The sequence below is a fragment of the Miniopterus natalensis genome, chromosome 5 (assembly GCF_054644295.1).
Source record: "Miniopterus natalensis isolate mMinNat1 chromosome 5, mMinNat1.hap1, whole genome shotgun sequence".
In the NCBI taxonomy this organism is placed as follows: domain Eukaryota; kingdom Metazoa; phylum Chordata; class Mammalia; order Chiroptera; family Miniopteridae; genus Miniopterus; species Miniopterus natalensis.
The window spans coordinates 90943004-90967915 of NC_142085.1; the positions used below are offsets into that span (position 1 = coordinate 90943004).

Below are 24912 nucleotides of genomic sequence, written 5' to 3' on the forward strand. Positions count from 1 at the left end.
GCGAGGCGGCGCGCGCAGCAGCACCTAGCGGAGGCCGCCCGAGGTGCGGCGCGTGCGCGTGCGCGGGGCGGGCACGCGGCGCGGGGGCGCGCACGGCGGGCGGGGCGGCGCGGCGCGTGCGGGCGCTCGGGGCGCACACCGGCCGGCGGGCGGGAGCGGGCGGGCGGGAGCGGGCGGGCGGCTGAGGCGGCTGAGGCGCCGCGGAGCCGGAGGCGGCGGGTCGGTGAGGCGCCGCGGAGCCCGGGGCGCGGAGCGTGTGGCGGCCGAGGAGCCCGCGGGGCCCGGGGAGCCGAGGAGCGCGGGCGGCGGCGCGGAGGCGGCCGAGCGAGCGCGCGGGGAGCCGGGCCCGCGGACCTGTGGGCGCGCGGTCCGGCCGGGCCCCACCCGCGCCCGCGCCCCCGGCCCCGACCCCCGCGGCGCCCGGCGGGGGAGCGCGGCCGCGAGGATGTCGGCGGGCGGCCGGGACGAGGAGCGGCGGAAGCTGGCCGACATCATCCACCACTGGAACGCCAACCGGCTGGACCTGTTCGAGATCAGCCAGCCCACCGAGGTGCGCGGGCCGCGCGGCCTCCGTCCCCTCTCCCCCGCGAGACCCCCCCGCCGCGGAGCCCCCGCCCCGGCGCCCCCCGCGCCGGCCGCCCCCGTCCCCGCGGGCCCCGCGGTCCCCGCCCCGCGCCCCGGGTGGCCGCGCGGGCTGGCGCGGAGGAGCGCGGTCACCTGTGCCCGGGGCCGGGGGAGGGCGCCGCGGGCCGGCGGACGCGGGGGGCGGGGTCTTGGGCTCCGTGGGGACCTGGGCCGGGAGGTGGGGGTCTTGGGCCGGGGCCGGGGCCGGGGCCGGGGCCGGGGTCGGGGTCACGGGCCGGGCGGGGGTCTCGGGCCGAGTGGGGGCCGCGGGCCTGGGGCCGGGCAGATGTCGGGGGCCGGGGGCGGGGTCTCGGGCGGTGGGACCTGGGTCGGAGGTGAGGGTCGGCCCGGGGCCGGGTCTGCGGAGCCGCCCGCGTCCTGCGGCGGGAGGAGGGCGTGGTCGGACGTTATTTCATCCCGCGGCGCCCTGACCGCGGCCGGGGATCGCGGCGCCGCGGACTGCGGGCCACACGGACCTTTGTCACTTGAGAGCATGTGACCGGCGGTGCTTTGCTCCCGCGGGCCTGGGAACCGGGGGCCGCCGGCCGCGGGAGCCGAGCAGGTACCAGGAAAGTTGTTCGCGTCCTGCGGACTCGCCGTGAGGCTCGGGGCCTGGCCCGGGGGGGGGGGGTCAGGCCTCCTGCCGCCCGCCCGCCGCCCGCCGCCCGGTCGGGGGCGCGCCCCTCCCCCCGCTGCTGGTCCGGTGTCCGCGGGCCGCGAGGGCGGGGCCCAGGCCCGGGGGCGGGGCCGGCGGTGGGGGCGGGGCCGGGTCACCGCCACCCCGGGCCGCGCGGTCGCCGCGGGTCCCGGGCGCCCCCTGAGAAGCGGGGCGTCTCCCTCGCCCGGGGCCGGGACAAAGGCGGTTGCTGGGCACAGCCGCAGTTTTCTGGAAAAGGGCTGAGTCCCCGCCCGCCGGGGGGCTGTGCGCGGAAAGCGCCCGTGGACCGCTCCGCCGCCGCCGCCTGCGGGCTGCTGAGCCCCGAGCGCGGAGCCCCGAGCGCGGAGCCCCTCGGCGGGCTGTGCCCCGGGTGACCTGGGCGGGGCGCCCCCGTGCCGACCGGGGCTCGGAGGGAGCTGTGTGCCGCCCGCGGGCCCCGGCACGTCCGCCCAGCCGCGCCCGTGGGGCGCCGCGCCCCTCTCGCCGCGAGCCCTGCGTGGCTCCCGAGTGAAGCGGCAGCCTTTCCGCCGCGCTCCCTTTCCCGTGGCGGGAAGGGCCGCCTCTGTCCCGGGTGGATGCGCGCCGAGCCGGACGGCGGCGGCCCTGCCACGGGCGACCCCTGCCCTCGGGCCCCGGCGGAGCAGGACCCGCGCTCGGACCCGGCCTCCCCGCCGCAGGTCGCCGCCCGGCAGCGGTGGTCGCCGCCGCGCTCTGAGCCCGGTCGGGGTGGACTAGGCCCAGTGGCAGCGGGTGCGTGACCTGCGTTTCCACTCAGGACGCTGCCGCGGAGGTGGGTGCTCCAGGCTGCAGCCCGCGGCGGGGCGAGCGCTGACCTCTGGGGTCGGGCGGGCGCGCTGACCTGCGGCCTCGGGGCCCAGGGCTCTGCGGGCGCTCAGGTGAGCCTGGCTTCGGAGGTGCCCGCAGTCATCTGGCCTTCGGGCCGGGTCGTCTCAGAATAAGTAGTTCATTTTCCTTGTCTCTGGTTTAAAAAATTCGCGTGTAAAATATTATCTTGGTGCATAGTTGTTTTCCTGTTTGGATTTCCCAAGTCTGGTTGAGAAAAGGAGTATTTTTTTAAGTTTAGTAATAGATCATTTAATTTACTCTTCTGGATTTTAAATTGAGTTGGTGTTTTTAAAAATCCTAAATCAGAAACAGATTACAGTTCATTGATTTCATTATAAGCGCTCAGTTGGAACTTTTCCTCTGTTTTCTTAGATAGGATATGGGTAGTAGTTAAAGTAAACTCGGCCTGTCCTTTGGAGCCGCCTTTCTCAGTCACCCTGCAGGCGAAATACTGCTCTGTCCGTGTTTTGAAACAGAACAAAAGTTTCATTTTGTAGTTTTCCTCCCTCTTATACCTGAATATTTCTGTTTTTAGAAACGATCTCCAGGATTTTGTTAGAAGGCTTTTCCTAAATGAATTGTTTTTAAATGTCCGTGTGTTATTTTTCTTGTCTTTTTTGCTGTCTAGTATCTAGGTCTTATTTTCTATTGTGTTTCTAGAGATCCTTTGCATACTGTTAAATTTATTCTGGTCTTGGAAGTTAAGCTTTGTATTTAATGTGTTGTAGCTTTCATTATGATGTAGGTAAACTTATTTTATGTTAATTCTCTAAACCAATATTTCAAGGCCAACAGCTTCCATTTGCCTTATCTAAACTTGTCTGAAATTTTTTACCATCATGATGAATTTTTATTCTATAGGCCATCACAAATTATATTTCTTAGTTTTCCACAAGACTGCTAGCACTCTACTGGCCTTTATGTTCAGCAAATGTTGAGCAAATTTACTGCAGAATTTGATTTGTAGGAATCAGATGTAAGCCTTATATTTATATATTTGAATAATCTGTGTGTGTGTGTGTGTGTGTGAGAGAGAGAGAGAGAGAGAGAGAGAGAGAGAGAATAGTTGTGGTTTGTTTTCTTTTGTTTGCTTTTTTGGGAGGTACAGTGATCAGTATCTATTATCAGATGTTATAGCTCCATTGATCATCTTTGATTGGTGGTTTCAGGCAGCCTTGATAACCGCTGATAATTCCACGATTTCTGTTTAGGAAGATGATAAGCTTGGCATTTGGATTACATTCACTTTTTAAGAAAATCAGAATATGTTTTAAAATCAACCTGGTTATATCTATTTGCTTTCTCCTTCATATTTACATTTGTGTGAAAGGAGGGTGTCCAAAGTAAAATCAGGTAATGTTTTATCATTGCATATTTTCAACCCATTCCTCACTTGGATTCTAGATTCTTATGGAATTTTCAAATGAGAGTTGATGATCTAAACTCAGCATGGACATATTTTCACCAGGAGACTGATTTTAAGCTGAATTAATTTCTTGATTATTGTGGAAAACTGTAGCTCATAATAATACAAGTTTCTTGAAGCTATTTAGTCCTGGCCATTTCTTATTTATAATGTTAAGGTTTTATTTCTGTTAGGGATTTCTAATTATGTAGTGTGGGGAAAATATTCTTATGTCTGTCATATGGTAGGTGCTCAATAAATGTTTTGTGGAAAGAATATTGAATATTGCTTTCATTGTGTATTGACAAGACCGTCTTGTGGGATGTATGCTTTTATAAAACAGTGAAATTATCTGTTAGGTTATTAAATATTAAGGACTTATGTTTTCAAGTCTCATTCTTTTGTATAAAGGTTACAACTAAATGCAAAAACTATGCTAGGCAGTTGACCACTTTGCTTCATGAGATATTTCATTAATATTTTTGTTAATATTTTAAAAATATTTAATGCTTTTTATTAATACTTTTAAAATAGTTATTTTAATAACTCTGGTTAATCTTGAGCAGTAATGTGATTCATATCACCAGAGGTGTGTGTAGAAAATAACTTCCGGCTTTTCAGCAGAGGGGGAGGAGAAAGTCTCAGGTGAAGGAGTGATAATTGCATGACCTGTAGCTCAGTCTGTGTTCCAGACTACCGCTTAGGTTATCACTGTTTTCATACAGCTTAACTATATTTCAAACTACTTTAAAACAGCAGTTGTACTATATACATCAGTACTGTGGAGGTCTTTCGTTCTGGTGACTGATGTATGAGATAGTTGCCGTGGTGTGATTTTAGCATTTATAGGCATATCTGTTCCTTTTTTTGTTTTTATAACTTGAGCCTCAGTGGTGGTTATGAAGTTTATTTCCAGGAAGAACTGGTTAAGGTTTATATTTGAATGGGTGTGTGCTTGTGAGTGAGGTAAAGACCTTGCTTAACATTGTTTAGTTGTCTTAAATTGAAACTTTCTATACTAGCTCCAGTGTGCTCTCTTGCTGCCAGTGAAAAATAAGTTTACCTGATGCAATTTATAGACTTAACGGCATGTAAATGCTCTAACTCCAGGCTTTTCTAGAACCATTACATTTGAATGTGGTTAATGGCAGAATAGTAGCAACAGTAGTTCTTTCATGTTCCTGAAAAAATGTTTCACAGAGGCTCAGGGCCTGGTACCAAATTGGTGGGAAGCTTAAGAAAAAGGGCTTCAGGTTTTGTTCTTGAGGATTTAATTGAGCAGTTGCAGTGTGTAAAAACATTGCTCGGTGTTGGTTGTTAATTCTGGTGGCACAGGTTAATTTGTCCGTAAATGGTCTTACCAGATTTAAACTCTGGCATAATGTCAGAAAATGCTAATAAATAGTATAGCAATTATTTTGCTGTATATAAACCTGTTTATCTTTATTATAAAATGGACACAAGAGTAATGTATATGGAATATAAAACTAAACTGATCTGTTGATTTAAAGTTACTTTCAGGTTAGGTAGAGTGTTGGTTTTTGTCTTGATTGGTGTTTTTTAGGATGTGGGCATTCGTCTTGGAGATGCCCAGGGTGAGGATGGACCTACATGTATACTTGTAAGTTCGATGATCAGCATTGTGCAAACCCTCAAGACCCCTTGACCAGTTCCGGGCTCGCCCCAGTCTGGGGCTAGCACTGACCGTCTGACAGGGCCTGAAAGTCCATGGGTGGGCTTCTAATCAGTGTCCCCACAGGTCTGAGGTGACATAGGCACGGGCGTGTTGTCAAAGCTAGACCATCTTTGTGCATGAGCAGTGCATGGGCAGAAGCTTCTTCTGAACATTTCTAGACCTGTACGGGGACTGAATGAAGCAGGCTGGAGAGCTGGGCAGGGATGTTGGTTTCCTTAGCTCAGTCGTCTGGTGGTTTTATCTAGGAATAGTGAAAATATAAAACCTCACTCAACGTTTTGGCATACGTGGTTGACCACAACCAGTGTAATTTAATTTAGAAAGTGGGTGTATTTTCTCAGGTGAGAGTAAGCATGTGGAGTAGATGGTTTGTAAACCAGGACAGTGTTTTCCCAGGGTAGGTGGGCTCCTAAGGATGGAGATAAGCCAAGGTTTCACACCTGCTCGCTGCAAGTGTGCGTCATGAATGAAATTATTTAGAGGAGCTGAGATGGAATAGTTTACTATGACTGGAAAATAGCCAAAATTTCTGCACTTTTACCCAGAAGACACTTACGTTACTAATGTTAAAAAAAATTAAATTGTGTGGATTACGTAAAATAAGACGTGAGCTTTTGTTGTGTTAATTGGTGTGGTCTTGTTTGTAGGTTAATACAGCATGCTTGGCTCTCTAAGTGTCATTATAGTTAGGGTGACCCTGTGGAACTTTTCTGTGAGTAGTAACTCCACCAGGACAATAGGCACACCCTGGGATTGTCTCCATCAGCTCTAGGTATGAACAGGATGAACTTGCTTAAACTATTGTTTTTTCCAGTTTCTGAAGTTTTGAACTTCCTTCAGTTCACTAGTGCCCAGCCGATGTAGGCGGACTGGACAAAACCATTTTCACTGAGTATCAGGTTTTTCCCTCATGTTTTTAAAACTGTCTTCCGTTTGGTAGGGCAGAAGCAAACTGAAAGAGGGCGTGTCACTGTTGAGTCTCGCTCCGCCGCCCTCCGTTGTGAAAGCAGTGTGACGGCTTGTTTCCACATGAGGGTTTGTCCTGCTTCCAAAACCTCCACCTGAAGGTTTCATTGTTTTTCATAGTAAAAGAGTGTGACCCCCCCAAATTAGGGCACATGAAAAAATGCTCATCTGTTACTGTTTGGGTATTTTTATTGCTTAAGAGAAGTCCAGTTGGCTTGTATTATTCAGAATCGTAGCTTATAGCACTCTTGCTTGAGTTCATGTATGTTCTGTTAAAAGTTTAGAAAATTAGACTTTTCTTTGAAAATTTAAACCAGTTGTTTGTTCCAAAACTGTACTTTCTCTTTGCCCTTGCTTGCTGATGGTGGTGCTCTCTTTGGTCACCTACTTACTATTCTAGTTCCTGATTTTTTACAGGAGAACCAATAAAATTTCTGTTATAATTTCTGTTTATGCCACTGTTACCAGCTTTTGGTGCTGAGACTTGAGATTGCCAGGTTCCCTCTCTTGTTCTGAATCTAGTTCCCTGTGTTTCGTGGAGAAAGGAAATGGGAGCAACAACATGACCACATTTGACATGCTCAGATATTTAAAAACCATGTGTTTTTAAAATGTTCTATTTACGGGCTTAGTGTAAACTCTATACATTGGGAAGTTGTCTTTCAAATATGTTATTTTTAGGTGGATACTGATATTGGAATAAATTTCTCAGTGCTCCAGACTTCTAGAAAGATGTTTGTGAGATATACTGTGATTTTACGTAACCTCTTTAACGGTTTCTTAGGTTACATTGCATTACATTTTCACATTAATGATTTTTTGTGTTGGCAAAACTTGGGGTGGTTATTTTTAAGAGACATTGGTAATGAAAGTAAGAATTCATTTTATGAAGGTTTCTAGTTTGAGCCCAAGAACTCTGTTTTCATCTCATACTAATTCTCCTTTGGAAGATTCTTGTAACTATTTTACATTCTGCTGCATTAGAATCTGTTTGTCTTGCATGTTGAGTCTTTTGCGCATGTGTGACTTTGGGCTATAGTGCATTGGCCATCTGGAAAATATTGGTTCGCTAATTTACATAGATTTTCAAATGCTGATAATTTCTTTAAACAATATCACACGTCACATTTGTTAATATTCCTACTGATCTGAGAAACCTTAAATATTGGGAAGCTCTCAGTGGTGGATACAAGTTTTCAAAAATTTAATTTCCTATCAAAGCTCAAATTTTATTATTGGCAGCACTGAAAGTGCCCACCAGGTATCCATCCGTGCCTTCATGACTGTAGTCTGTCAGCTGTTCTCAGGTAACCGTGGTGTCCCTGAGTAAGTGCTCATTCACCCACAGCTCAGCATGGCATGTGTGCTTTTCTTGAGGTACCATAGAACTTGGTGTGTATGTAGCTCAAGTAGAAGTTCTTTATACATATTTCCCACCTTGGCATGTAGCATATTGAACTAATGTACTCAAGTGAAAGGTTAAAAAATGAATCATTTGTTTCATCAAAGATACTCCTTTTTTAAAAAAATTATATATTTTTTAAAAATATGACTGTTGATTTCAGAGAGAGGAAGGGAGAGGGAGAAAGAGAAACATCAATGGTGAGAGAGTCATTGATCGGCTGCCTCCAGTACACCCCCTACTGGGCATGGAGCCCGCAACCCTGGCATGTGCCCTGACCAGGAGTCGAACCGTGATCTCCTGGATCCTAGGTCAATGCTCAACCACTGAGCCACGCCGGCCTGGCTCAAAGATACTCTTAAGTGGAAGTGTGAATGCATAGCAGAGAAAAATCCACTGCTGGTGCAGCCTGATGCTGCTGCCTTGATCTGTGCTGAGTAACGTGCTGTCAGTTTCACCCATCGCCACCTTGACTGTTAGTACAAATGCCAACAGCAAGGGAGCCCAACACTGAGTATCAGTGTGAAAAGTTTTGACCTCACGGTTAACAGAAAGGTCCGAGGGAACCCAAGGATTCATGGACTACAGTTTGAGAGCTGCTGCCCGGAATATTTAGTGATGGGTTTTAAGAATTTTGGTTTGGGCAAATTGAAAAAAAGATATATTCTAATGTAAATATTAAAGTCTATGTTTTGTGGTATTTTCCATCTAGGGCTATGAAGTTAACTTTTGTAATGTATGTAACATTATGAGGAAAGGTAGATTCTAATCTGTATTAATTTGTTATTTCACATATGGTTATATATTTAATTATTTTCTATATTTATAAGTACCTATTTAAATTTTTACTAGTCAACAGTAAGATGCAAGCATTTATGTTTTGTTGTTGAAGAATACTGGTCACAACCTAGTTAGAGTGGTGACTGTGGAGTTTTACTACAGATTGACTCAGGTTATAACCCAGGCCACTCCTACTCCCGGGTCATTTTCTAGCTCAGAGAACAGTGGTGTGCAGTGTACTCCAAGGGCTGTGGTAGTCGGATGTGTGTTGGATGTGGGCTGTGTTTTCTGGCACTTGCCTGTCCTTTCCGTCTCCCCTTCCCAAACGTAAGCTCTGGATTATGCCAACTGTTGACTGTGTAACCATGTCTTTTTCTCTTGTTTTTGGTTGTATTTTCCCTAAGCTTTATTATATATCCTGAGAGATGGACATACAAGCACAGTCTTTATGTTCTAAAACCTGCCATGTACAAGACAAAATTTTAATACTTCAAAATAATACATGGATATATTTTTTAAATGATGTGGTAAAAGCAGAATGTTAGAATATTGAGTTTATGTTGAAAATTAGCAGATTTTAAGATTAATTTAGCTGCTCAGTGGCAACTTGTTTTGCAACAAATAACGTGTTCTTAATTCATGGCTAGGTATAAGTTCATTTTGAATTTTTATAGATAACTACTAAATTATTTTGGTAATTGCAGTGACTTAGTGAAATGTGTTTATTAATAAACATTGTTTTAATAGATCAGGATAATAAAATACAGATAAGAAATCTTAATTGCTGAATAAGTAAATTTGTAAAGGATTCCTATGTAGGTCAGCTAGGCGTCTGCTTATTCTAGAGGAGGAGCCTGCCAGGAGCACCATGGACAGTGTTTTCACCACTTTTAATGTTTAATGTTTAGGACTTGGATACTTTAACATGTGTTTTTAATTCTAGTTTGGCAAAGGTGACCTTGTTGAGTTCATGGTACCATTAATATGTTTTATGCCAGACTTGCTGATTTCAATTAAAAAAAAACATTTGCATCATTACCTTTATGAAATTGTTACTTTGGGAATGTCAGGGACAGTAGAATTAAGACCAGTAAATCTGAAAAGCATGAAAAAAATTTACAATGTTATGTTTACTTCACTGTAGTAAGATTATACATTTAAACATTTTTTTCTATTGTGGAAATAATATGCTTCTAGAATATTTTGAAAATGCTTGAAGTGAGCATGTATGTTTAGTTGTATCTGGTTATTAATTATTTGTGCTTTTATCCACTACTGAATTGTATTTTTTTAAAAAAAATATATCTTTACTGATTTCAGAGAGAGGAAGGGAGAGGGAGAGAGAGAGAAACATCAATGATGAGAGAGTCATTGATCAGCTGCAGACCGCAACCCGGGCATGTGCCCTGACCGGGAATCGAACCCCGATCTCCTGGATCCTAGGTCGACGTTCAGCCGCTGAGCCACGCCCGGCTGGGCTGAATTGTATTTCTTGTGTTTTGTTTGTTTTTTGTTAATCTTCACCTGAAGATATTTTCTTCACTGAATTATGTTTTTTTTACCAGCCAGATGTCTGTCAGGAGCTCAGTTTTAAAAAGCTACTTAGGTGATTCTGGTAATAATTGTCATACTTGATATTTTATGATTGTGTACTACCTGCATGTCTGATGTTAGTGTAAATGCTTTGCGTGTATAATCTGTTAGTTCTTACAGCAGTCCTCTGAGGTTTGCTGCTTGTGCTAGTCTCATTTTTGGAAGAAGAAACCAGGGCACAGGGGGGAGGTAAATTACTGGAGGGAGTGCAGAGCCGAGGAACAGGCAGTCTGGCTCTACAGCTTCCTCTTAAGCCACTGTGCTTGCAGAATCAGAAGACTTAACATCACTGCAGTGAAAGCAGTGTTTGAAAGTTTTATGGGAAAATAATTCGTAGAGTAATTTAGAGCTTAGTTTTCGGGAAGAACCCAAGCATGATAAAAGTAATGAAACCTGTTATGTTATATTTACATCGTATTATGTGCATCTGTATGTAGATCTTGTATATACCTGTGTTCATGAATGTATTGATTTTTCACCCTGATTTTGAAGCGCCATTATTACAACTTTATCCTGTATATCTGAGAAGATGACTCTCTGTTTGGTATCAGCAGGGTGCATACCCTGTTTTAGTTTCTAACTGTGTAGCCTGTAACAGCCAGAAGTTGAATAGGAGTGAAGGGCCTGTCGGGTGCTTGGTGCCTTCACTGAGAGCTCTCCAGTGCCAGCAGGAAGGAAGGTGGGCACGACCCGCCTGAGGTGCTGGCACTGTGGGTTTCAGACCCCTTTCTGGTGGCAGGGTTCTAATTTTGAGTTTTGTAGGGAAAGTCTCATGTCTACTCACACTGTCCCTTTCCCTGTTGATGTGCGTCTTCTCAGCCTCCCTCCCCCTTTGACTGCTGAGTTACCTCAGCCCCTTAAAACTCCACAACCAAACTTCTCATCACTTCTAGGGCTCAGTTAACTTAATTTCATAACGTTTTGTTTACATATTAGCTACGACTTCCCCCCCAGGTAATGTTTGAATTTCAAAAGAGAATTCCTTGATTGTTACTAACAGTTCCTTAACATCTATCAAACAAATATTTGCCATTCCTGAACTAAAAAGGGGATTTTCAGACAAAATGTCAGTTTTAGGGAACAGCCTAGTAGACCTCCTTAGATTATACAGACTCACTTCTCTGGCCACAGGTCTGTGTTTTCTCTTGTAAGGAACTGAAGGGTGGAGGAGGTTTCTAGGTGGGATGTATGAATCAGGGACCCTGACTCGGGTTGCAGAGCTGCGTGTTCGCACACGCATGCTTGTGGTGATGGGGAACTGTGCTCACTACACTGGTGTAGGATGAGTAGATGCATGTGACTTCTGTTTTTTACCCTGCACTTTCCTTATTCATGTCAGTTTGATGTAGCATTTGCCTGTACATTGTTATGGCTCATAAAATATAATTTAACTTTAAAACGTTATTTTTTTCCCCCAAGTGGTACCCAAACCACCAAATGTTATGTGTTTGTGATTTGCACAGCTTCTGAGCAAGTTCCTGATGCTTTGAGAATGCATTTTATTAGTGTAATGACATTTTTAGACATTTTATCTTCAGTATGTGATTACAAATGCATGTGATTAGTATCACCAGCTTGATTCTTGGAAGCAGTGTCGATTTTACATTCAATACAACGATAGTTATTGTTTGCTTCTATGAACTTCTGTCTGTGAGCAAAAAATTTGAAAATAGTTTTGTGCCTATATCATGGGCTCAGTGGTATAAGAAATTGCTTCTGTTGCATATTTGGTTTTGTTTGTTTGTCTTTTCATGGCTTAGCCCAGTTAAAACTGTTGACATTTAAACATTTCTCTTGGCTTTATCTTAGGCTAGTGCAGTATTCATTCATTCTCCCACTAATGTTTATTGAGTGCGCGTTGTGTTTTGGGCTTTGTTAGGGACTGGGCCTACAGAAGTGAAAGGACAGAATAGTCTGGGATCTCCAGGAAGGAAGTGAGGCAGACTTACCACTATAATGGACCCATTGTGCCACTAGGAGAGAGAGAGCCTAAGAGGTGGTTAGCAGCACTGACTGCAGGCCCTGAGGTGAATCCTGGCCCTCCCTCTCTGTCTCCCATTTCCAAGGCCACTTGTTGAGTAGTCACCTACTATGTGCCAGTCAGAGTATAAGTGCTGAGTATGCAAATGTTAATGGACACATGGTCCTTTTCTTAAATAGCTCCCCTTCTAGTCTGTAAGGTAGATTGAAGAAATGGCGACATCATGGTAAGTGCTGTTTGGATGAAGGGACATCTTTATAGACTGTTGAGATGACTAAATGATAAGGAATTTTGTGTGTGGATAGGAGGGAGGGCATTTCTGGCAGAGGGCATTATCCACTCAGCAGGTGTGTATTCACCTGGTGCCTATTAGGTGGATGTGAGCAGGGGAAACACTTGTAGGGCTGCCATTGTGGCGGAAGCTGCACAGATACACAAGTGTGATGTGCCCAGTGCTGTGAAGAGGCGAGACAGGGCGGCACAGGGAAGGGTTCCTTCCCCACACACAGGTCAGCGCAGTTTAACCGAGTTCACTTTAGAAACTGTTTATTCTGAGCTCTGAAGAATTTGTAGGAAGTAGTGGAGAAAAGGCAGAGAGCTCAGGTAAACATCGTCGATTTGGATGTGTGCGTACCTGTGAATGTGAGGGCCCATCTGTGACTTGCAGGTGGTATGGCTCCTAATTACTCACTGTTCCTCCTGTGTGAGGAGGGTAGGCCCTTGCCTGTGGCACCAGGTTTTGCCAGTGACAGGTGCCCTCTGAGCAGCAGCTTCAAGCCCATTCCATGGTTCTTTCCTCCTCATGATTTAGTGTGTCCCTGGCTGGGGCTCATGCTTTCAGCTTTGGCACCAGAAGTAGGAAGAAGGGAACAGAGTCCTGGCTCCACAGAGCGCTGTTAGCTTGAGAGAGAAACAAAGCTTTGTGCTGTGAGGCACCGAGGACTTGGGCTCATTTGTTCTGCATGCAGCATCACGTGTGCCTGAGGTTCTGTGTGTGTCTGTGTGTCTGTGTGCACAGTGTCGTGCTCGTCTGCCTGAGGCTGTGGGGCCAGAGGCTGGCCATGCCCTGGAGTGCTGGCCAGGGCCAGTTTCTCATGGGCCTGTCAGCCCAGCTTAGACTGTTCCAATGAGAGAACGTGAAGGGGTTTGTAGTTCATGCAAGTCCTACCTGGCCACAGTCAGCACACTGCTCCTCTCTCTCGGCAGTGTAAGTACGTACCTATTCTAATGTTGAAGTCAATCCTCTACTTATTTTTTTTCAATAAAAAAGGCCTGTAATTAAGTATGGGACTATTATCTTGAGATCAGGGAGGCAAATTGGTATCGACTATAGCTGACATAGTATACTTACTTAACAATTACTGACTTCAAACTACGCGTGCTCGTTTGGACACTAAAAAATGTGCTGTTCTTCCTGGGTCACTGGATACTCTGCCAAGCGGAGTTAATGGACAGGCTGATTTCCTGGTGGCTGCTCCTTGCTGTCATCTTCTTTGTCTTCTCCTTTGCCAGGACATCTACCCTGGATTTCAAATATTGGTTCCATCTTACTGTGTTGATGTGTTATTGCCGTCATCACAGAATCTGCATCATATGTTTTCTGGACCAGGTAATCTGGCAATTGATGATTTGCCAGCGCCAAGGTCTGCTACTGCCTTTCAGGTTAGGCTGGCAGTCAGTTGATAAGTGTTCCTCAGAAAATGCTGGTTTCTTCTGTTTTCAGTCCTCTGCCTGGGTCATCTCCAACCATCTTTAGTAATGTTTCCACACACATGGATGTTTAGTCATCTTCCATGGTCTACAAATAAAGGCCACAAAACAAAGCAAAAACTGTGTTTGATTTTGGTGGCCAGTCCTGGAGGAGAGGAATTCAGGAAATGGAATATACAGTGAGCAGTAGCCAGGGAGAAGAGAGGGAGAGAAACTGGGCGTCCAGTAGGAATTCGTGCACTTGGGTAGCTGGCTTAGAGCTGAGATTTGTTTAGAGCTCCAACAACACATCATCTCTCAGGTTGGCCTGTGGGGAGATACTGGGCCTCCTCCTCATGAACTCATCGATCACTTTGTTCCCAGTCTCTTCTGTACTCAGAGGTCCTGCTAGCTTTCCCCTGAGCTTTCCCACCTCCAGGGCTCCAGACCTCATTTTAGCAGTTCCTGGCAGTTCAAGCCACGGGCATGGTGATGCTACCCTGGGAATTGGTTACCAAGTGTAAGAGAACTATTTTATTCCCCAGATTGAAGGAGGAGTCATTAATACCCAAGGATACTGTCAAGCACGTGGGCTCTTGTGTGAAACTTGAGGTCATTGAGGACAAGGGCCAGGCTGTGTGCTATTCTTTCTGCATCTTGAGTCCTCCAGAGGAGGTCGTGATATGCACAGTAGATAATTGATGACTGTGAATATTAAGAAACTAATGAATGTTGATCAGTGAGGTCCGGACTATTATATGCACGCTCAGCAGAGTACATTCGAAGCCTTTTGTTTAAGGCTTCAAAAGTCTGGCCCTACCTTGCTGGGCTTGTGTACATTTCTTTAGAATTTGAGTATCTTATTTTAAAGCAAAATTTTATTAAATATATATAGCTCGTTGCAGAGAGAAGTGACTTGATAGTACATGGTAAAAAATGTAGATTCATTCTCGAAATAGGCAGCCGCTTTTCACCTGGTACTGTGACCTGCTAGTCTGATGAGAGCCTTTTGTGTTAACATTTCAGTATCTGACTAACTTAATGTGGACGAAAAGGGGTCACATGCTAACCTTACAAGCTCAGGAAAGGCCTGTATGGTGGCCTTGCAAACTCAGAGACCTAAAGTAACCACAAAGGATGGTCTGAAATTAAAACTTTTAAAACTAAAAGCAGTCTGTGGTGGGTAGTCATGCCCCAGGCAGTATTTTCTGCTGACAAGATTAATCTTCACCACATCCCCTCATTATCATTGTTATCTTGTTAATTGTGGACTATTAACTATCCTGCACTGACATTTTATCCAATTCCAGAGGTTTCCCGGCTTTGCTTTCTCCCGCCTCCCTCATCTATCACCAGAGGATTTCTTGGAACCCACTGACCTCTCTCCTTTTCTGATTGTAATGGATAAAGCAAGGTGCACAGTTGCCATTCTCGGGGCGTTATCGCAATCCCTTGAGATCCTGCTTCCTGACAGGAGTCAACAGCTTGGCTCAAATAAACTCACAAAAATTCTTCACAGGTTTGAGTGTTTCTTCCATGAACATTAAGGAGAACAGCGTACGTGGGACAGTGGATACGCAGTTGAACAGTAGAGGAAGCTCTTCCCCATGAGTGGTGACTGATGTGCTTTTACTCAGAAGGAAGCTAAAGATAAGTTATAGAACAGGTGATAGAGAGAAACCTGTATTTTACTAAGATTTGTGTGGTTTAAAACTTAGTTCATGTTTTTCGATTGGAGCCCGTGGAGAAGCTTTGAAGGTCTCCTTGCCTTCCCCGTTTCAGATGTCCAGAGGTAGCCACTGTTAAGAGCTTTTATTCTGTACTCTTAGAAATGAATGTGTGTGTATATATTTGAATTTTATTTTATGAAAATAGGATCATAGGATGTATACTTTTTGCAACATGTTTTATTCAAGAAATTCTCCCATGTGTGTATAAATGTATGTATATATAAAATCCTTTCTTATTTTTTAATAGCTATGTGATATTCCATGTACTAGTTATTTCCTTAGCCGTTACCCGGGAGCACTTCAACTCTGGAATACGCTGTTTCAGTAACGTTGCCGTGAACAGTTCTCAGGCTTTCTTCCTTCACCGACGCATTTCCATGGTAGATTTCTGGAAGTGAAATTTGAGTAAAAGTCTGTACACATTGACAATCTTTGATAGGCTACCAAGCGTTATTTAGGAAGCCTCCTGCAGTTTATACCCCCACTGTGGTGGATATGACCCTTGACCTAACACTGGATATTGCAAATTAAACGTTTCCTTGTTCATCGTTGAGGTGGACCAGTTTTCATGAATTTACTGACCATCCAGTATACTTCCTTTTTATGAGAAGTATCTGTTTTTCTCTTGAAGTATTTGTTTTTATTGATACATGAAAATGCTTTTTATAAAACATTTTATCCTGTGTTTATAAATTTTTTCCTATCAGTCATTTTGGTCTTCTAATTTTATGGCATCTTTTGCTATAAAATTGTTCATTTGTTTCTTTATTTTTAGCGTACTTGAAAAGTAATTAAAAGACCAAGGGAGCACTTCTAAAATCTGAAATACCTTAACTGAGTTACAGCTGGTAACTTGCACCTGTTTCCTTTTACTTCTTTTACATTTAGTAATTACCACTTTTATTAGCATTTGGACAGTCTTTTCCTAAATCAGGCTCAGATCTATTAAACTCTCTACCAGTAGACTTAACGGTATCAGAAAGAGGCTTGTTTCTGAGGTCTTTCATTGTTGACTAGTTTGGATATTTTGCTTTAAAGTCCCTAATTTTCAATATAACTATAAAAATACTAAATTTTACTTAAATGACTTTATTCATTGAGAAAATTCTCAAAATGAACTATATTGAAATTACATATATATATATATATATTGCAGTGAATGAATTTAAAATCTTTTCAAAAAGCCCAGGGCATAAACTTTTTTAAAAGTTCAAAAATAAGCCATGAACTTTATAGAAATCAGACTATTGATAATTGTAAATAGTTCAGGTTATCTGACTACTTAAAACTTCCTTCTAATTTATTTGCTATTTGTTGTGATAGGATGTGTATAATCTTCAGTTTGTTATTTCTACAAATATCACAGTAAGGAAAATAAATTAGGTTAAAAAGGATGCTTAGTATTAAAAAAAACAAGGGATTTTGTTTTCTGGTATATCTTACAGAATCTTCTGTGTGATTTGGGGAAAGGCAGAATATTGAAAGCCTAGTAGATGACATTTTCGGGGAATTACTGTAAAAGTCATTAGAACTGAGGAAGTATAAACTGCATATTGTTGAACATACTCTGCCGACTGCTTCTGTACTGTTAAGACAGTCAGTAGTTATATGGTTATTTTGTCTGTCTGGTTATTTGGTTGATGTGAGCCTGTCATTTGTAAAAGAAGGAAAAAAAAACCAGTGAAGTACAGCTATACTCTGCTCTCAATTTAAGTTGTTTAAAGACAAAAGTTAAATTTCAGGACTTTGGCGTTGCTTTTGCCCTAAGGGGCCTAACTCTTGACTTCATCAAAAGCCCTCTTGTCCAAGTCATCAGTGAGGCTCCTGCTAGGTCTCGTCCTTCCTTCTTCCTCTCCTTCCCCTCCTACGCCATGCGCCATGCGCCTTTTTCCACCTCCTCCAGGAGGCACCTCCTCCACTTGGTGGCCTGCTCTCCCTTCCTCCCCATCCTCGTTCCCTAGGTGAGATCTTTCTTTCTAAGGTTTTAAGTGCTGATGTGTTCAGATTTCTATCTCTTGGCTCGGGTCATTACCCTGAATTTAACGTGTCCAGAACTGGACTCTCAATTTCCCACCAGTCCACCGCTGCTTCTCCTGCAGTCTTCTCTATCTTGGTAAACATCTGGCATTTCAATTCTATCAGTTGTTGGTGCCCACAGCCTGGCAATTATTCATTCATTCATGACTCATTTCTTTCTCTTAGACTTCATATCTAATCTGTCAGCAAATTCTGGCAGCTCTACCTTCAAAATATTTTCATAATCTAACCACTTCTCTACATCTCCACTTCTTGCTACTGGCCTAGGTCAGGCTCTCTCACCTGGACTGTTTCAGTAACCTCTTACCTAATCTTTTTTTCGCCCATCACCTACCTTTGCCCTCTTGCAACCTGTTTTCCACATATTCACTTCTAAACGTTAAGGAATGTAATTTTCCTGCTCAAGCTCAAATGGCTTTGGCTTTTATTTTACTCACATACCTGTAAAGCCCAGTGTGACGCCTTCTTCCCAGGAGGTCTGATCCATATCCCCCCCACAGTGGTCTTGCTGTTTCTCTGACTGCCAACCAGGCTCTGCCTTGGGACCTTCACACTTGTTCCCCCTGCTTGGAAGCCTCTTTCCCTGTAGTTAGGGCTTTGTTCAAGTACCCCCTCCCACTTACATCCCTCAGGGGCCTTTGGACCCTCTACTGTTTAATTCTTTTGTGTGTCACCATCTGTCATTACTGGGTGTCTAGATTATAAATTATGTGAGAACAGGTACTATTTAGTCCATAACTTTTTCCGCATTGCCTAGAGTTAGGGAGGAGGAGGGAGCGTGGTGGTGCTGGTGGTGGTGGTGATTTAATTGGGAATAAAAATGTTCCATCCCCGAGGCTTAATGTTTATTCTGAGTCTTCTTTGGCTACCACATTACAGTTTTCATTTCTTTTTAAAAAATAGATTGTTATTCCCATATTCCTGAATGTTTAAATGTTTAATACAGTTTGAAAGCATTGCTTTGAAGTGAGCTTTATCTTTGAGCAGATTTGTGTCCTGGCTTTGGAAATCGAATCTGTGGTGTTGGTTTTTGTTTTTTACTCCCTTGTGGACACTTCTCTCCCTTTCCTTCCTTTCCGTTTCTTGAGAATTATTACTGGAAAAATGTGGAGAACCTTTGTCCTACAGAACTCTGACTAGCTTCCAGTAGACTGGTGGTTCTAACAGCCTTTGTCCTTGGAGAGTTCTTTTATTGTGGGAGGAGCACCTTGGGAACACAGCTCTCCCCTGGCGGCAGGGTTGCAGGCCGCTTCCTTGCCTTTGAGTCACTTTCGCATCTCTCCGTGACTCAAGTGCTAGAGCCAGTCTGTTATTTCCTTTAATTTCCAGGTAAGCAAGGGATGCGTTATTACCTACATTTCCTTCAGCTGAATTAGGCCAGAAAGTTTAAGGAATTAATAGTTATAGACAGCCTGGCTGGGCGTGGCTCAGTGGTTGAGCGTCGACCTAGGGTCCAGGTGATTGGGGTTCGATTCCCAGTCAGGGCACATGCCCAGGTTGCGGGCTCGATCCCCAGTTGGGGGTGTGCAGGAGTCAGCTGATCAATGACTCTCTCATCATTGATGTTTCTATCTCTCTCTCCCTCTCCTTTCCTCTGTCTGAAATCAATAAAGATATATTAAAAAAAAAAAAAAGTTACAGACACAGTTAGCCAAAGGACTTTTCTGCCTACCTTCCTTTTCCCTTTCTTCCTCTCAAGAAATTACTAACTGGAAGTTGGTAAATAATAGTTGATTTTAACTGTTCTGTAGTAGTCCGTTGTCCAAATGAACCACAGCTTATTTATCTCAACTCTTGTCTAGGGGCGATCAGGTCGTTTATATTTTTCCATTGTTACAAGTGTGGATTTAATAGACACCCTTGTCCATGGTTCCTTCTGCACTAGTGAAAAGTTTTAGGATGGATGCCTGCCTACAAGTGTAATTTCTTGGATATAGGCCATGCACAGATAATGATTTACCAGGTTCTGCCAAATTGATCTTTGAGATGGTTTTGCCAACTTAAAGTCCAACCTTCAGAATTCCCCATATCCTCAGTACCCTCAGACCTTTTTACAAGCTGGAGTATATGGAATAATAATTATATATATTACCTTGAGTTCAGTGAGTAGATGTGTTTTCTAATGTCTGTGCTTATTCTGAGTTTATCTGTGAATTGCTTATTTATTTTGTCTATCTTTTTTCCAGGGATTTTGTTTGGAAAATCATTGTCTTTTTCTAGTTTATTTGTAGGAATTATTGTAAATTCTGATTACTAATCTTTTGTACATTATGTATTTTGCAAATTGTTTTTGTTTGTGATTTTTCACTTTTTATAGCGTCTTTTGTCACATAGATTTAAAAACATTTGAAATGTGGTTTTGTTCATCAGTTTTTTCTTTTGTTTGATGAATGTTTCATGTTTTATTTTGAGAGTTTTACAGTTTGACTTTTTACACTTAGCTATGTAGTCCAGCTACTTATAGTCTGGCAGCACCTTCTTTTGTTCCCTGCACAGCGTATTCCCCAGTGCCAGGCCCCGAGGAGCCTGTCCCAGACACTTGTTTGTCTGTGGTTCCCTCTTTGATTCTCTCTTCTCATATAAACTCCGCAGTGTGTTTAAGCTAGTGTGTGTTTGTATTATCTGTCATGCAGTAGAATGGTTGCTGATGGTTCAACCTGCCGTATTGCTGGAACTGGCAGGGTAACAGCCTCACGTTTGTACACCAGGGTAAGAGGAGGTGTCACTCAGCAGTTAAAACTGTGGCCTCTTGTTTCAAAATTGCCTGAGTGAGAACTCTGGCCTCCCCGATTAGCTGTTAGATCGTGGTGACTTCATCACCTATAAGACAGGAAACTAATAGTACCTGCCTCCCAGGGTTTTTAGAGTGGAAGTAGATGATCCATAAAAAGCACTCAGCACAATGAACATGTTTTTAGGATGAATACCTAGGTATGTCAGATAATCTTGCTATTTGTGTATCACTTTTTTCTTTCTTTCCCTTGTTTTGTTTGCTACAGCAAGCAGAGCGCTTACTTGTTCATCTCAGGACAGAAATGTATAGCCATCTGCTTAACTTGGTATCAGTTGATGTCATTTGTGGGGGAGGAGGGGAGGTTTCCAACAGTAGGTTTAGGGTTAGTACTGTATTCTTTAGGTTGATTCCGCATTCCATATCTTAAATGGAAAGAAGTCTTATTTGTTGCTGTTTCTTATTTTGTGTGCAATTATATCTAGAAGTGGTAATACCTTCAGAAGTATACTTAAGTGAGATTTTATGGATAACAGTAACTTTTTTTAAAAAAAAAATATCTTTATTGATTTCAGAGAGAGGAAAGGAGAGGGAGAGAGAGAGAGAGAAACATCAATGATGAGAGAGTCATTGATCGAGCCCGCAACCTGGGCATGTGCCCTGACTGGGAATCGAACCCCAATCGCCTGGATCCCAGGTCGATACTCAACCGCCGAACCACGCCCGGCCGGGCAATAGTAACTTTTTATATAAAAATAGAATCAGTGACTTTGAGGTTTGCATTTCGTGGAACCTAATACTTATATTTCTGTATCTTTGTCTTTGATTTCTTGCCTCTGATGTATTTCATTAATTATCTAAAGAATTTGTTCCAGAATGTACTTTTTTTAGGCCATATATGCACGTTAGCTAGGGACATTTACTTAGCACTGCGGAAGATTCTCGGCTAGGGGTCGAAAGTGATATCTAGTGAACAGAACATTTCAGTAACAGAGGACAGTCTACTTCAGTGATTGCTGCTTTTCATGATATTTCTCTTTTGCAGTTACATTAAGTTGGCATCTCCGTTGAAGAGTGAGCCATTCTCATCAGGATCGCTCTGCATAAATGCCCTGTGTCCCTTTTCTAAATTACTGCTGGTAAAAATCCCCCTGAACAAAGTCCCTGTGCTGATTTATGCAGCTTACCTTTCTGTTTTTCTCTTGCCTGGTACCAAGTGACATTCCAGTCACTCTGGTCATTTGATAAGAAAGAAAGTGACACGGGAAGTGTGGTCCGGCAGTACCAGCTAGCACCAGGTGTGCAATTCAGGGTTGCTTGTGATACTCGGAGAGAACAGCCGCCACTTGCACCAAAACAGTGTGTTTGTTTTAAACTTTTTAAAATCCTCACCTGAGGATATGGTTTTATTGATTTTTAGAGAGAGAGGAAAAGAGAGAGAAACATCTATGTGAGAGAGAAACGTGGATCAGCTGCCTCCCCTAGACGTTCTGACCCACAACTTTGGTGTACATACACCGACCAGGAATCGAACCCAAAACCTTTTGGTGCACAAAACCACGGTCCCACCAACTGATCCACCCGGCCGTGGCCACAGTGTTTTGTTTAGTTTGTAAAATCCTAGCTGTGAGACAGTGATATTCATATCAAGGCATGCCCTCTATCCAAAAACATGGTTTCTAACTTGTTCTCTCCACCTCTGTCCCAGGCCCCTCTCAGTGTCTTGTGTAAGACATGGGAGGACTCAGAAAACAGCTGCTTTTAAAATCTACTTGTATTTGTTTGCTAATAAAGACTACAATAGAGATTTGAAGATATTTTTAATTTAGATAAGTTTTCTGAATTTTTTTTTTTTTTTTTAATCAAAATAGGTTTGAGTACTAGGTTTGTGTAAATTCAATTTTTGGTATACTCAAAAAATAGAAACAGAAGCATTTTAATTGTAGGAAGCTTCTTTGAATCAGTTGACATAGTTTGAGTATTTACTTGGATGTGAAAGTTAATGTAAATATAGTAAATGGTGTATAATTTGTATGGTAAATTACCCTTGTTCAAATTTAGAAACTATTTCTTTTTTAGAAACTTCTTTTTAATATTTCACATACTTGAAGAATCTCAGTGCAGATTTAAGAAGCAGTTTTCTCATTTTATCTTCTTGGGTTTTCTTTTGAATAGTGCAAGGTTGGGGCTGAGTTCAGGAACATGGTTGTTTTCCTTGACCAAGAAGGCATTTCAACATTCTGTATTCCTTGATCTGGTCAGTCCGGTCATTGGAAACGCTTTAACTATTGGACATCATTGTGTTTCAGAAGTAGAATTATGAATGTTGCGGCGACATTTTTTTCTACGAAGCTTGATATTTTGCATTTGTTACATACGTAAGTGCCTGGACTTCTGTGCATGCTCAGTTGTTTTCAGTTTTGTTTGCTGGAGACACAATTGTGCACTGTTCAAGGTGGGAGCTGATGTTTACCATCTAGCGCCCGAGTTGTGACCGGTGCTTTTGTACAACAGAAGCCGCGCCACGACCACAAAGCCTATGAGGTCAACAGCAGCCTCTAGTTTCATAGGCAGGAAGGGAGGACTCTGGCAGCTGTCCAGAGCCCAGGAGATTTTAATGATTTCTGGCCATTTCCTAGGTCCTGCCTCCCTCTCTCACTTTCCACCACACACTTGCTGCTCACTCAGTGTAAGCAAGAGACCTCTGGCTTCTCATGCTAATTATCTGTTTATGGAATCAAATTCCCTGAATATTTTCTAGAGCACTGGAATTTTTATAAAAATAAGTTTATTTTATATTTAATAATATTTAGTTTGTAATTGTAGCTTAATTATTTTCACTTCAAACATTTTTAATAAGAAAATTTTCAAACATAGATGAAATTCATTTATATCCATCCCCCAGACATTATAATTTTCAAAGTTTTGTTATTAATATTATTTTTTATTGTTTTAGCTAAACTGTTTTAAAGCCAAAGGTAAAAACTAACATGTTATTTCTTCTCTACCTCACTGTGCATCTCAAAAAGTCTTAAGAATGCAGTAATCCTGTCAACAAATGAACCATAGTTCTTACTGTCGTCTACTATGTAGCCCTTACTCAGATTTCCCGGTGTCTCTCAGACATGTTTTTACAGTAATGTATTTGAATCAGGATCCAGACAAGGTGCACACATTATATTTTGTTCTCTTACGTCTCTTTTCATCTAGAGCATTCTAGCCCCTCGCCCACCCCGTATTTATTTCGTGCCATAGACGTGCTGGAAAACCTGGCTTGCTCTTCCTGTGCAGTGTCCCCGTTCATTTCGGGCTTGCCTTCCCCCAGAGATGGTGGTGGTGTTTCACTTGTTCAGTGGCTTTGATTGGATGCAGGTCCAGCCATTTGAGCAGAATGCTTCCTGAGTGGTGCCGTGTGTGCCCTGTGGCATGGATTAGGCGGCAGAGCTGTGACAGCCTGCATTGCCAGTGTGAAGTTCACTGGTTTTAAAAGCAGTGTATAACCTGTTTGTACTGATCCTGTTAAACGATGAACTAAGACTTTTAATAGAAATGTTCCCCCTGATTGTGGTAGGACTGAAAAAGAAACTCTTGGGGTTGGGAGCTGTGTAATTCCGTTTATAGCACCCAGCATGGCTTAGTAGGTACAGTAAGATCACTATGTGTGTGAGAGGTTACTGGGTTTGTAGATCAAGGAAGTGGATTAGCTGTAGTGTATCTGGGTTTTAACAAGAAATTCAACAGTGTCTTTCATTGTACTCCTGTGTTTACGGGCTGGACTGAAGTACAATCAGATGAATTAGGAACCAGTTGTACTCAAAAGCTATAAATTATATTATTTTGTTTAACAGATTAGTGCCAAGTTGACAAATGTTATTATTTGGTAGAATAACATTCAAATGACTCAAGAACTTTAATTTTACTGGAACCTAATTTGAATCAACAATATTAGGTGGTCACCAGAAAGCTAGTGTAATTTTAAGTTGCATTAATTACAGGTATAGGATTAGAATTAGCAGTGGACTTGCGGCTCATCAGACACATCTGGATTTTTGTGATCAGTTCTGGAAATTGTCTCAGGTTAGGGGGGTAGAACAGGGATGTGTTCAAGTGAGAAGAGACCGAAATAGCAGGTGGGTTTGGAATTATGTCAGGAAGGAGAGCAGTTGAAGGAACTAACTAGAGTTAGAATGTCATTCTGAAGAGGCACTAGACCTGTTCTAAATCTGTGGCTCTCCACTGGGACAGTTCTGTCTCCTGGGGACATATGCAGATGTCGGGAGACACTTTTGGTTGTCACAGCTCGGTGGGTGTCCAGAGGCCAGGGGTGTTCTGGGCATCCCGCAGTGCACAGGACAGCTCCCACAGCGGAGAGTTATTCAGTCTTCATGTCGGAGCACCAAGGATGAGAAACTTCTCAGTCTGAACCAGTTTAACTGAGACCCCTGGTAAGGAAAGAACTGCCTTTTACCTTGTAGCTCAGGGTGTACACAGACGTAACTTTCATGTGTACGTGAAATTAAATTTCATGAGCCAGTTCTTGTCCTGTTTCCTTACCCAGGATGCACTGTACCTAGCAGAAATCTATTTCACTGTATTCCATTTCATTAATAAAGTGGGGGAAAAAAGGATCATATTCCACAGTTTGAATATAGGGCTAAAATTCAGGGCGGGGGTTGCGAATGTTCGGCCCATGGGCCGTATAGGGTCTGCAAAATCATTTGGTCTGGTCCTGCCAGCGCCCTACCAAAGAGAAGCAGTTCCAGTCATCACATTA

General features: G+C 43.6%; 1 protein-coding gene across 4 annotated transcripts in view; it reads left to right on the forward strand.

Moving 5' to 3' along the window:
* The first annotated feature begins 445 nt into the window (after positions 1-445).
* The window catches only part of AFDN (afadin, adherens junction formation factor), a 112497-nt gene continuing 88030 nt past the window's right edge, over positions 446-24912 (forward strand). For all 4 annotated transcript variants that reach the window (XM_087817750.1, XM_087817751.1, XM_087817752.1 and 1 more), the window contains exon 1: positions 446-550. In XM_087817750.1, coding sequence (XP_087673876.1) covers positions 446-550 — 105 coding nt within the window. The remainder of the gene's footprint in view (positions 551-24912) is intronic.